This window comes from Argiope bruennichi, chromosome 11, assembly GCF_947563725.1.
Source record: "Argiope bruennichi chromosome 11, qqArgBrue1.1, whole genome shotgun sequence".
NCBI lineage: Eukaryota > Metazoa > Arthropoda > Arachnida > Araneae > Araneidae > Argiope > Argiope bruennichi.
The window spans coordinates 102905729-102920170 of record NC_079161.1 but is presented as its reverse complement, the minus strand read 5'-3'; the positions used below and the strand labels follow the sequence as shown (position 1 = coordinate 102920170).

Here is a 14442-nt window from a genome sequence, read left to right as displayed (position 1 = left end):
GTTTGGATCGAATGCCGCGACAATTCCAAGAGAGGAAGGTACCCATTAAGAGATTTTTGTAATAGGAGAAAGTTTAAGACTAGTCGTTTGAGTCGACGGAGTATCACAACTCATGTCTAATTCTTCATCATCCCCTTCAGAAGGATGGAGGGCGATGGTATCGGGACATTTGAATGTATCACCAAAAATGGAAGTTAAATCCTTTTGGACGATACCCTTCGTCGCCAGTCCCAGTGCGACGGAATTTTGTGTTTTTGTTAATTTCATTTTTGAATGCAACTGTGTCGAGGTAAGGCCACGTTTCGCAAACTTTAGCTTGAAAGAATTTTTGGATTTTGTATTTGATTTAGACCTAACTGGTTTGATATTTTCGGGAATAGTAGGTTTTACAACAGTATCGGTATCAGAGTCAGAAGATTTATCTGTAGTTTTGTTTTGGGTAGTATACTTAGCACAATTGCTGCAAGAACAGTTTGCACAAAAGGGTTTTTTCACAACGGATGCGTATGTTAAGCCGGGTGTGGGAGTTTGAGCTAGAACTTTTTTCTTAGCTTCAGGGTAGGATAGGTTTTCTTTAATTTTAATTGATGTTATTTGCTTTTCTAACTGCCAGCGTTCACAATTTCGAGAATATGAAGTATGATTGCCCCCCCAGTTTACGCATTTTTCTGGTGCGCAACACTGCTGGCTATCATGGCCCTTTTCTGCACAGCGGGCGCAAGTGAGGGTCCCGCGGCAGTTAGCCTTAGAGTGGCCAAAACGTTGACATTGGAAGCAACGCAGAGGGTTTGGTATGTATGGTCGTACCGGTAGTTTTATGTAGCCTGCATATAAGAATTCGGGCAATTTGGGACTGTGAAAAGTAAGGATGTAATGTTTAGTGGGAAGGAGTTGTCCATCCCGCCGAATATTAATCTGGCGTACATGTGTCACTCCTTGTGGCTTTAGTTCCATAGTTATTTCCTCCAGAGGAACGTTAAAAAGTTCTCCACAAGTGATTACACCCTTTGAGTAATTAAGTGATGTGTGAGAATTAACTGTGACTGGAATATTTGCTAAAGCTTTTAATTTTATGATTTGCTGGGCTTGCTTTTTGGAGCAGACTTCTACCAGCAAATCACCTGAACGCATTTTACGTATTGATGAAACCTCGCCGACAACTGCTGCAATGGCTTTTTGCACTAAAAAAGGCGAAACAGAATTAAAAGTATCCTGCTTGTCAGAGACTCGTTTAATAACGAAAAAAGTATCAAACTGATGAGGAGAAGTAAAAAATACATGTTTCTTATGCCCACTGAAGGGAGACTTTTTGGGAGGAGCCATGCGATATTGAGAGTGATTCGGGCCCGACGGCACCGCCCACCACGGAGCCCAACAAGGGAAGGCAGCCACCGGCTCTGGCCATTCCCAGCCTCGGCACTTACCTTAGTGCTAATCGGTTACCTATACGCTCGGAGTTACCCCCGGGGACAGTGACCACCCTTAACGCCAAGCCCAAGGAGTAACCCCTTCGCTTGATCCCTAGCAGACTAGCCACTCAGGTGACCATCTACCAGCCGATTGATGCACAGGGGACCACAGTGCACCACCCGTCTTTCAAATGGGTCGCCACGCACGGCCAACACGTGGGACATTGGCTGTCCATGAGAAGCAAGAAGCAAACAGAGTGGCGACAGCTTCTCATGGAGAGCTCCCTCGCTTGCCGTCGAGGGAAGGAAAAAACAAAGGTGACAGCAGAAGGCGCAGAGGAGAGTAAACCTAAAGGGAGTAAAGATCCCTGGGTACCTCGGGATTGGGACACCCGTACTCACCTATAGTAGGTGATCCCCTGAGGGGCTCATAAAATAGAAGAAGCCTATCATTTTCAAAAAGGTAAAAAGATGAGGATGAGGATCTTTGTAAAGGATGTCTTTTAAAACAAGGTGAGGCGAATGAAAACATTGAACTCGTTGAGAGTTAAAACGTGGGCACTCTATAAGAATGTGTCGGACTGTCAAAATGCATTGGCATATTGTACATCGAGGGGCGGGCTCTCCCAACAACAAATGTTTATGTGTAAGTCTCGTATGGCCAATTCTTAAGCGAGTAATAATTGTATCCAATTTTCTGCTAGGTAAACTGGGCCAAAATTCGATGGAATGCTTAATAGAGTGAAGCTTATTTACCTCTTTTCTGTCCCATTCCGATTGCCATTCCAGATTTAGAATGGTTTTTATGTATCTCTTGATGTCGTTAAAAGGAACAGGGTCATTTAAAAGGCTGGTAGCCGATTTCGCTGCCTCGTCAGCCAATTCATTGCCCGATATACCCACATGTGAGGGAACCCAGCAAAATAGGAGTGAATAGCCTTTACATGTAAGACTATCGTGGAATTCATGAATTTTAAAAGTTAATACATGACTGAAGCGATGGAGTGATGTTAAGGACTCCAAAACACTCAGCGAGTCTGAATAAATAATATAATTGTCGGGGGGACCATTAGAAATTTGTGATAATGCATAAAGGATTGCAAAAATTTCTGCTGTAAAAACCGAACATGATGGATGAAGTTCGAATGAGATTATGGAATTTACAAAAACGCAAGCAAATGAAGTATGAAAAGAGCATTTTGAACCATCTGTGTACACTGGAATGAAATTTTTGTATATTTCTCGATGATGTGCAAAAAGCTGCTGGTAAACTGCAGGAGCTGTGTTAGACTTGTCGAAAGTTTTAAATGGATTTAAGTATTTTAATCCATGCGAACTCCATGGATTGAGATATTCTGAATTGGGTGTAATATGTATATTATCCAAGTTTAAATTTCTTTGAATATTTATTACTCTAGTGAAAAACGGAGGAATGATGGATGGTCTTGCACTTTGCAAGCGCAGTATAAACTGACTTTGTTTGTATTTAAAAAAGGGATGTTCGGAAAGAGATAAAATTTTAAAATAATATTGAAGAGTAAGCATTTTGCGTCTATAGTCGAGAGAAGGCTCAGAACACTCAACATATAGACTTTCTACAGGTGAAGTACGGAATGCTCCACTGCAAAGTCGCAAAGCAGAATGATGAATGGGGTCAAGTCTCTTCAACACACTTTGTCTGGCCGATCCATATATCAAACATCCATAATCAATTTTTGAGAGAACAGCTGCTCTATACACTCGGAGCAAACATTCTCTTGAAGCACCCCAAGTTGTATTTGAAAGCACTTTTATGATGTTTAGGGTTCTGTCAAGCTTTTTGCGTAATTGCATTACGTGTGGTCGAAAAGTTAGTTTTTTGTCGAATATAACTCCCAAAAATTTAAATTCTTTGACGACATTAATTACTTTGCCATCCAATTTTATCTCAGGTTCTGGATGGATGTTGTTGTTGTTGTTGGGTTTAATGGCGCAAGAGCCATTCTTGGCCATACTGCGCCAAGCGTATGGTTCAATTTCATCCCATATAATAAGTGATTAAAATTTTAAAAAAGACTTTCGATTCTAGTAAAAAACGGACATTTTTTTTAAAGTAGCAATGAATGCATGAAATTCAAATGTAACATTGATTACTAATGTACAATAATTTTTTTTATAGTAGAGAAAAGAGGAAAAGTTTTAAAAGCTCAGTAGTATACAAAGGGATATAGCAATAAATATCAGATACAAGTAAAAAAATGGATAGATTTTAAAAATTTAAAAATATTTGGATGGTATGTCTCACCCACCAGGTCTTGTATGTTAAGATTTGACGAGTGGAAGAAGTAACGACGATGAACTTCAAAATTAGGACAGACAATCAAAATATGTTGAATACTAATCTCAACATGACATTTGGAGCATATTGGTGCCCTTTCACCAAAAAGGAGATGGCGGTGAGTATATCGAGTATGCCCTATACGTAGGCGAGTCATTTTGACATCATTCTCACGCTGTCGTAGAGTAGGCCATAAACCAACTGTGGGCTTGATGGAATGCAACTTATTGTGGATCTGCAGATCCCATTCCACCTGCCATTTAGAAAAGATGTGTCGTACAAGGGACCGCTTAGCATCACAATATGGAAGAGATTGCGTTAGAATTAGTGATGCAGATTTAGCTGCAAAATCTGCCCTTTCATTACCGGTAATACCTGCATGCCCTGGTACCCAACAGAAGAGAATTTTGAAACCCCTATTTTCTAGGATTGGATTGGATTGTTTGGGGTTTTATGGCGCAAGAGCCATAATGTTGACCATACTGCGCCAAACAATGGGTAAAATTATATCATTTAAAACAGTAATCGAATGGAATATGAAAGGCTAAAAAGTAAACAAGATTTAAATCAACGGATAAAACTTTATGGACTTTAAAAAAGCAAAAATTTGGACATGAGGTGTCTTATCAAGTAAGGAAGATAATGAAGGGCAAGACTTTTGAAAAAACTGTAAACGCTGAGCATTGAAATTTGGGCATTCTGACAAAATGTGTTGAACAGACATTTGACAATGGCATCGCGAACACAGCGGTGGTTGTTCACCTAACAACAAATGAATATGGGTGAATCGAGTGTGTCCGATTCGTAATCGCGTTAAGACAGTATCCGCTTTTCTGTTCGCTAATGAAGGCCAGGGTTGCACATGGGGTTTGATAACATGAAGTTTGTTGTTTGTTTCCAGATCCCACTGTCTTTGCCAATTAGAATATAGAAGCTTTTTAATATGTTTCTTTATGTCATTCACAGGAATATTAGTAGTCATTGAAGTAGTCGCCAATTTGGCAGCCTTATCTGCCTCTTCATTGCCCAAAATTCCTACATGGGATGGTACCCAACAGAATAAAATTGTGTAACTACGAGAAGTTAGTTGATCAAGAGTATCTAAGATTTTTAATACCAAAGGATGAGGATTACATGATTTTAGAGAATTTAAAACACTCAGAGAATCCGTATAGATGATAAAGGTTTTGTCCCGGCTATTAGAAATTTCTTCTAAAGCATATAAAAGAGCACTTATTTCTGCAGTAAAAACTGAACAGGAGGGGTGAAGTTTAAACGAAGAAACTGTGTGAGGGAAAACAACCGCAAAAGAGACATGAGCAGCTGATTTTGACCCGTCTGTAAAAACTGGAATAAAATTTTGATATTGTTGTCTGTGTTCCAAGAAAATTTTTTGAAAAATGATATTTGTTGTATCAGACTTGATAAAGGTTTCAAAAGGATTTAAGTATTCTATTTCAGGGATTTTCCAAGGTGGAAAAGTATTTTCCGGCTGAGGAGTTGCATGTACATACAGTAGATTAAGGTCTAAAAGAATATTATGAACTCTCGTAAAAAAGACAGGGATGAATGATTTTCGGGCATCTTGCAAGCGAACTAAAAAGGGACGAAGTTTAAAATCATAAAATGGATGATTAATGTTTGATTGAATTTTAAAATAATAATTAAGAGATAAAAATTGTCTTCTTAATTCAAGGGCTGGTTCACAGGTTTCAACATACAAGCTTTTAACAGGGGATGTCCTGAAAGCACCTGAACAAAGACGGAGAGCTATGTGGTGAATAGGATCTAGCTTTTGCAAAATGCTTTTCCTAGCAGAACCGTATATTGAGGAACCATAATCCAGCTTGGAAAGTACAACGGCCTTGTATATTTTAATCATAGATTTTCTATCGGCTCCCCATGCTGTAGTTGATAAGACTTTTAAAATATTTAAAGACTTTTCACACTTTTTACGTAAAAGTTTTATATGAGACTGAAAGGTGAGTTTTTTATCAAAGATAATGCCCAGAAAGTGAATTTCATTTAAAAATGGTACCGGCTGATCATGCAGTTTCAGATCAGGATCAAAATGAAGGTTACGTTTTCGACAGAAGTGCACACCAGCTGTTTTCAATGTTGAGATGGTAAAACCATTAGTGTTCGTCCATTGGGTAATATTATTGATTGCGATCTGCAATTGTCTTTGTATAAAATTCATATGCATCCCTGTACAAGAGATATACAGGTCGTCAACATATAAAAAGCCCTTCACAGACATTGGAAGTAATTTTAAAATGTTATTTATTTTTAAAATAAAAAGAGTGACGCTTAAAACGCTGCCTTGGGGAACACCTTCCTCTTGCACAAAAGAATCTGAAAGTTCAGATTCCACCTTAACACGGAATTTTCTAAGCTTTAAAAAATTTTGAATAAAAACAGGGAGATTTCCTCTTAGTCCCAGATCATATAAATCTTTTAAAATTCCATATCTCCAAGTTCGGTCGTATGCCTTTTCGATGTCGAAAAAAATGGCAACTAAGTGCTTTCTTTGCAAAAATGCTAGGCGAATGTCGGATTCGAGAGCAAGTAGATTATCAAGAGTGCTCCGTCCTCTTCGAAATCCACTCTGCGACGAGTGAAGTAAGTTATTAGTCTCCAGATAATAAATTAACCTTCGATTTATCATTTTTTCTAACAATTTGCAAAGACAACAGGTCAAAGCAATGGGTCGATAATTTGATGGGTTAGTTGGATCTTTGCCTGGTTTTAATAAAGGAATTATTATAGCTTGTTGCCAAAAAGAAGGAAAATACTGTTCTTGCCAGATACGGTTGTAAAGATATAATAAGCTTTTTTTCGACTCTGTTGTTAAGTTTTTGATCATACTGTAGCTAATGTTGTCAGGACCGGGAGAAGAATCGTGGACAATGGCAAGGCATGATTGGAACTCTAAAAACGTAAAATCGCTGTTGTAGGGCAGGTTAGTCTGAGAATTAAAATTTAGTTTTTGCTTTTCTGCTTTCTCTTTGTATTTCAAAAATGCAGGAGAATAATTTTTACTGCTGGACGTGTGAGCTAATGTTGAAGCTATGGAATTTGCAATATCTTTTGTGGATGATATGGTGTTTCCTTTATCAATTAAAATTGAAACATTATTAGAATGAGAAGCACCTGAAGCTTTTTTAACTTTATTCCACAAATGATGGCTAGATATTGTTGAAGTGATACCAGAAACGAATTTTTGCCAAGAAATTCTTCTACTACGTCGTTGGATTTTCCTGGATTCTGCTCTAGATTTTTTAAAATTGATAAAATTTTCAGTAGAGGGATACCGGCGAAAAATATTCCACGCCTTTTTTTGTTTTTTATATGCTTGTTGGCAATTAGCATCCCACCATGGTTTGTTTTGCTTCCTACGAACTCCAGATTTCTTTGGAATAGTGTTATCTGCCGCCTCAATTATAATACTGACAATATGTTTCAGAGCTTCATCAATAGTGGAAGATTTAACTATTTCTGAATTGATATTAGCCAGAGAGGTGAATTTTTGCCAGTTTGCTGCATTTAAAACATATTTGGATGGTCGGAAAGAACTAGCTGCATTGTGCCTACTGTCGGTCAAAATTAAAGGAAAATGGTCGCTATTATAAAGGTCATTGTCAACAGTTAAACTGAAAAAAGGCAATAAAGACGGAGAGCAAATAGCGAGATCAACAGAATGAAAAGTTCTTGTTGGTAAATGAAAATGCGTTTTTTCGTCAGAATTTAAAATGCATAAATTATGATCTGCAAGAAATTGTTCGATTTGCTTACCACGCGAATTTGATTCAGAGCTTCCCCAAAAAGCACTATGACCATTAAAATCTCCCAAAATAATAAATGGAGGAGGTAATTGGCAAAACAAGTTATTTAGGTCCGTTTGACTGATTTGTTGTTTAGGTGGTAAATAGAGGCTACAGACAGTTATTAAATTTTTCATCTGAATTCGTACAGCTACAGCTTGCAAATTAGTGTTCAGATTTACTTGCATTGATGGAATATCCGTTGCGACAAGAATTGCTACGCCCCCAGAAAATCGGTTTTGAATATTGTGCTTGCTGAAATTTTTGTAGTGCCGTATGTTCTGCTTGTCAGTTTTAAGGTAGGTTTCCTGGAGTGCAATGCAGGCAGGATGGTATTTGTTTATAATGTCTCTCAATTCTGAAGATTTATTCATGTACCCTCGGCAGTTCCAAGAGACGAATGTAGACATAAGGATTAAAAAAGAGCGAGGGAAAAAAAGAAATTGCCTTCAGTAAATAGAAAAGATGAAGGTGAGAGAACATCAACCTTTAGGCTTTTTAAAAAATTTTGATTTAAAATAATGCGATGAAATATTAGTGGGATCAGAATCCACTCTGTCCTCATCCATATCACTTATGCTGTCATCAGATGGATGAATTTTAAAATGTTCTTCCTTTTCTTCAATTTTATTTGTTTCTTTTGCTTTCGGTGTCTTTTTTTCTTTCAGCATTTTTTCCTTCATTAAGACTTTTTTCCGTTTCGGCTTTTTAAGAGAAGATGAAGAAGTTTCTTCCCAAGATTTTTTTATTTCCAGAAGTGCAAGGTAGTCAGTTTTTTTTATAGTTATGGTGTCAGGTTCTGCTGTGCGGATTGCAGGAGTATTTGTTTCAATATTTATTAGTGGTTGGTTTTGTGAATTGCGTGGTTCTGAAGTTGGAACGGCTGAACTTAATGCTGATGAATATGAAAAATTTGGTTTCGGTGTTCTTTCGCTTACTATTTTGCGTGCTTCTGTAAATGAAATACCTTTTGTTATTTTGATGGTTTGAATTTCTTTCTCTTGTTTGTAGCGTGGGCAGGAGCGGAAGTAAGATGGGTGATCGCCTTGACAGTTATAACATTTTGGTGTGGTGGATGTACAGTTTTTACTATTGTGATCTGGGAGGGAGCATCGAGCGCAAATTTCTTTATCTCCCCTGCAAGCTGTAATTGAATGACCGAATTTTTGACATTTAAAGCAGCGGAGTGGTTCTGGAATATATGGTTTAACTGGGCAATTGATATAAGCTATTTTTACAGATTTCGGTAGAACTGGAGTATTGAATGTTAGAATTAAATGTTTAGTAGGAAGATTTTGATTATTTTTTTTTATTGTAATCCTGCGAACTGCTATTACTTTTTGATCTTTTAGATTTTCTAACAGGTCCTCTTCAAGATCTCTCTGAAATTCTTTTTCGGATACGACACCTCTGGAATAGTTAAGGAAACGGTGGGCAGAAACAGTGACTTCTATGTCCCCTATATTTTTTAACTTAGTAATATTTTGAGACTGCTGGATGTTTTTTACTTCAATAAGTAGGCTTCCATTGTTTAACTTTTTTATATTTTGAACTTCTCCGACAACGCCAAGTACAGATTTATGTATCAAAATTGGTGATACAAATTTTAAAGAAGACTTTTCAGAACTGATAACAAAAAATTTTAAGAAAGCATTTCCGTGTTGAAAAACATTAGTACCCATACGACATTGATTTAAATTCGGGCCCGACGGCATCGCCCACCACGGAGCCCAACAAGGGATGGCAGCCACCGGCTCTGGCCATCTCCAGCCTCGGCACTTGCCATAATGCTAGCCGGAACCTATACGCTAGGAGTCACCCCCGGGGACAGTGACCACCCTTAACGCCAAGCCCAAGGAGTGACCCCTTCGCTTGATCCCCTTGAGCAGCCCAGTCATGTGCCTAGGATACCGGCCGATTGATACACCGGGGACCGAAATGTACCACCCGTCTAATGGGTCGCCACGCACGGCCAACACGTGGGGTTTTTGGCTGTCCATGAGAAGCAAGAAGCAAACAGAGCGGCGACTGCTTCTCATGGAGAGCTCCCTCGCTTGCCGTCGAGGGAAAGAAAAATACAGCAAAAAGCAGAAGGCGTAGAGGAGTGCGAACAGAAAGGGAGTAAAGATCCCTGGGTACCTCGGGATTGGGACACCCGTACTCACCTAAAGAAGGTGAGCCCCTGAGGGGCCTATTTTCTAGGAGTCGTAATGTACACAAAATTTGAATAGCAATAGGGTGCATCTGATAGTGATAATGAGAGAGTGTCTCCAAAGCACTCAGACTGTCAGTATAAATTATAAAATTACGCTCAGAAAGTGGCAAGATTTCGCGAAGAGCACAGAAAATTGCCACCAACTCAGCCGTGAAAACGGAGCAACAGTTGTGTAGGCGATAGCTCAGAGTATCAGATGGAATTATGATGCCGCAACCGACATGCCCATCTGATCGGGAACCATCTGTAAAGATTGGTGTGAAAGAAGAATACTGACAGCGATGATAAAGAAAAAGTTGCTGATAAACAACAGAAGCAGTGGAGGACTTATCAAAACCTGCAAATGGATTCAGAAATGAAATGTATGGGACATCCCAAGGCGGAAAGCAAAAAGAATCAACAGTCGTGATGGTGACATTTGAAAGGTCCGAATCACGCATGAGCAATTTTGCTCTCTCATTGAATGGAAGAACATGTGAGGGGCGGGCATTATATAGTCTGCGAAGACCTACGGGAAGATTCATATGACAAATAGGGTGATTAGGGACAGATCTTGTACGATAATAGTATAGAGTAGATAACTTTAAACGCCTTAAAGGGAGAGAGGGTTGATGGCAAATAACATACAGGCTCTCTACTGGAGAGGTGCGAAATGCTCCAGAACAGATTCTTAGAGCAGTGTGGTGTACGGTATCCAATTGCCGCAAAGCCGTAGAGCGTGCAGACCCATACACCATGCAGGCGTAATCAATGCGAGAAAGTACGACTGCTTGATAAATTCGTAGTAGGGAGGTTCGATCGGCACCCCAAGATGTTTTGGACAGAACTTTTAGAATATTCAATGATTTCTCACACTTCTTCCGTAGGTGTAAGATGTGAGGAAGGAAAGTGAGCTTTCGATCAAGAATCACTCCCAAAAACCGAATTTCATTCACCACTGGAATTGAAATATTCCGAATATGAATATTCGGATCAAGGTGAACATTTCTTTTCCTGCAAAAATGGACGCATCGGCTCTTCTCCGGAGAGATAGTATGCCCATTGTTGTCGCACCACTCTAACACTTTATTAACGGCATTTTGCAATTGCCGCTCTATTAAATTCATATTGCTACCTTGGCATGAGATCTGAAGGTCATCAACATAAAGTGATCCATGAACAGATGAAGGTAAAAGAGTTAAAATTTGATTAAGATGAACAATAAAAAGAGTGACACTGAGGACACTTCCCTGAGGAACTCCCTCAGCTTGGATAAAATTAGATGAATAAGTGTTGCCAACGCGAACTCTGAAAGTCCGATGTGATAAAAAGTTTTGTAAAAATATGGGGAGGTTTCCCCTAAAACCTAAGTTAAAAATTGTAGAAAGTATGCCAAAGCGCCAAGCACGGTCGTATGCCTTCTCAATATCAAAGAATATGGAGATAAGGTGGTTCCTCCTAACAAATGCGTTGCGTATCTGGGTTTCCAGTAGTATTAGGTTGTCAAAAGTAGACCGACCTCTACGGAAACCACTCTGCAACGAGGATATGTATCCGTTTTTCTCCAGTTCGAATATTAGACGGGCATTCACCATGCGCTCAAAGGTCTTACAAAGGCAACTCGTCAGAGCGATTGGTCTGTAGTTCAGAGAATTTGATGGTTCCTTTCCAGGTTTTAAGATTGGGATCACAATAGCCTCGCCCCATTGTGAAGGGTACTTCTGTTCAATCCATATTCTGTTAAATAATATTAACAGATTGGAAAGGGAAGCTGTATTCAAATGGCGGAGCATATTATATGTGATCCCATCTGGGCCAGGACTTGTATCATTAGCTTTAGATAAGGCCGTTTCCAGTTCAAACATCCTGAATTCGCAGTTATATGGAAAAGGGCGTCGGTCATTAAAGCGTAGACGCAACCGTTCCGCGCGATTCTTAATAGCCACAAATGTAGGACTGTAAGAGTCAATTGCGGACACTTCCGAGAATGCTTGACCAAGAATATTGGCAACATCTAATGGGGTTGAGTGCACCATATTTCCTGTATTTAAAACAGGCAAGGAGGTTTCACTATATATTCCATTAGCGGCCTTTACTTTTTTCCACATATGTTTACTGGAAGTGTAGGATGTGATGGAGGATACGAATTTTATCCAAGATTCTCTCTGACTTCGACGACGAATGCGACGAGCAAGTGCTTTGGCGTGCTTAAATGCAATCAGATTTTCTGTTGTCGGATACCTTCGGAAAATATTCCAAAGTCTTTTTTGGTTTTTATGACTGTCGCGACAAGCTTCATTCCACCACGGTCTACGAAATTTTCTTAGACGTGGGGAAGTCTTCGGAATAGTGGCATTCGCGGAGCTTATTATGCAGTTAATGACATGTTGTACTGCTTCCGTGATGTCGTAAGTACGGACCATGTTCTCGGTGATATCTGCCAAATTGCGTGAAAGTATACCAGTCTGCCCGCTTGAATAGAAACCGCGGAGGACAGGGAGTCGCACCACCGCTATCAGCATGGGAGACAATAATAGGAAAGTTATCACTATTATGTAGATCTTTGCTGACTGTAAAGGTCAAAGATGGCAAGAGTTCAGGAGAGCAAATGGCTAGATCAAGGCTATGGAAGCTACGGGTGGGTTCATGAAAGTACGTCTTCTCATCATTATTGAGCAGACAGATACAGTTATTTGTTATTAACTGTTCGATCTGCCGCCCACCAAAGTTTGTACTATCTGAACCCCACAAAGTACTATGTCCATTGAAATCGCCACATAAAATAAAAGGCTTCGGAAGCTGGTCCACTAACTGGTCAAGATCTTGCTGACGTACGACATCATGAGGCGGTAAATAAATGCAACAGACTGTGACCAAAATTCGTGTCTGAACTTGCACAGCCACAGCCTGTAGAGAAGTTTGTAAAGTGAGAGGTGTGCTCGGATATATATTAGAAGTGAAGATACAGACTCCTCCCGAACTATGAGATTCAGTGTCTGCATCGTTCCGAACACAATTATAACCACGTAATTTAATTGGAATATTGGACTTCAAGAAGGTCTCTTGAAGACCAAAACAAACAGGATGAAAGGTGTTCATAATGGTCTTAATGTCAAAAAGTTTGGACCGAAGGCAGCGACAATTCCAAGAAATGAAGGTACCCATTAAGAATTCGGGATTGCAGGTAAGTTAATAGGTGCATGTGGTAGAGTTGCGGAAACTTCACAACTCATGTGCAAATCCTCATCCTCATCCTCATCTGATGGATGGAGAGAAAGGCGATCTGGACTTTTGGGCATGCCACCAAATATTGACGACAAGTCCTTGTGGACTATACCCTGCGTCGCAAGTCCCAAAGCGACGGAATTTTTAGCTGCTGACTTTTTCAATTTTGAAGGCAGTTCCGGTTTTGAAATACCGCGTTTTGCTAATTTCAACGTCAGCGAGTTTTGCAATTTTTTCTTCAATTTCTTTTGTGATTTCTTAGGTCTGTCAAGTGTACTATTGTTGGAATCTTCAGAATCAGAATTCCTAATATTTTCAGGTGGCTTTGAATCGGCGTGAAATTTTACACAATTACTACACGAACAATTTGCGCAAAAGGTGTTCTGGACAGCAGAAGCGTAACTTTTACCAGGAATAGGAGTTTGTACTTGAACTCTACGCCTGGCTTCGGGATATGAAAGATCTTCTTTGATTTTTATTGTGATTACTTGTTTTTCAAGCTGCCAGCTAGGGCATGATCGAGAAAAGGAAGGGTGATCGCCTTTACAGTTCACACACTTTTCCTGTGCGGAACATTCCTGGCTATCATGCCCTTTTTCTGCACAGCGGGCACATGTTAAAGACCCGCGGCAATTTACTTTAGAATGGCCAAACCGCTGGCACTGAAAGCATCTGAGTGGGTTCGGAATGTACAGCCTTACTGGGCGTCGTATATAACCTGCGTAAACAAATTCTGGTAGTTTGGGTGTCTGAAACGTTAAGATGTGATGTTTTGTTTCAAGGAGTTGTCCATTACGCCGTATCGTTATGCGACGGACATCTATAACTCCTTGCGGTTTCATTTCTGATTTTATTATATCTATGGGGACATTTAAGAGTTTCCCACAGGTAATGACACCTTTAGAGGTATTCAACGACTGGTGAGGACTTACAGTGATTGGTATATTTCCCAGTGCCTTTAATTTTTGAATCTGCTGGGCTTGCTTACGGGAATTCACCTCAACAAGCAAGTCACCAGAGCGCATTTTACGAATGGATTTAACATCTCCCACTGTTGCCGTTATAGCCTTTTGCACAAGGAAGGGAGAGACAGTTTGAAATGTTTCGTTATTTGAAGAAACTCGCTTTACAATGTAAAATGGATCAAAATGATTCGATATGTTGGAAGATATTGGAATGTTTCGATGCCCACTGAAGGGACCACGTTTGGAGGAGCCCATACGATATAGTAAGTGATTCGGGTCCGACGGCACCGCCCACCACGGAGCCCAACAAGGGAAGGCAATTACCGGCTCTGGTTATTCTCAGCCTCGGCATCCACCCTAGTGCTAATCGGTACCTATACGCTGGGAGCTACCCCCGGGGACAGTGACCACCCTTAACGCCAAGCCCAAGGAGTAGCCCCTTCGCTTGATCCCTAGCAGACTAGCCACTCAGGTGACTAGGTACCAGCCGATTGATACACCGGGGACC

The 14442-nt window shown here is 40.0% G+C and overlaps 1 protein-coding gene across 1 annotated transcript; it reads right to left on the bottom strand.

Annotated features, from left to right (window-relative positions):
- Nucleotides 1-12908: 12908 nt before the first annotated feature.
- Nucleotides 12909-13994, bottom strand: LOC129956833 (uncharacterized). The gene has a single exon (XM_056068786.1). The coding sequence runs from the start codon at nt 13992-13994 to the stop codon at nt 12909-12911; it is 1086 nt and encodes a 361-aa protein (XP_055924761.1).
- Nucleotides 13995-14442: the final 448 nt, after the last annotated feature.

Coding starts and splice junctions, on each gene's coding strand:
- LOC129956833 (XM_056068786.1), bottom strand. CDS start 13,994: ATGCGCTCTGGTGACTTGCTTGTTGAGGTGAATTCCCGTAAGCAAGCC.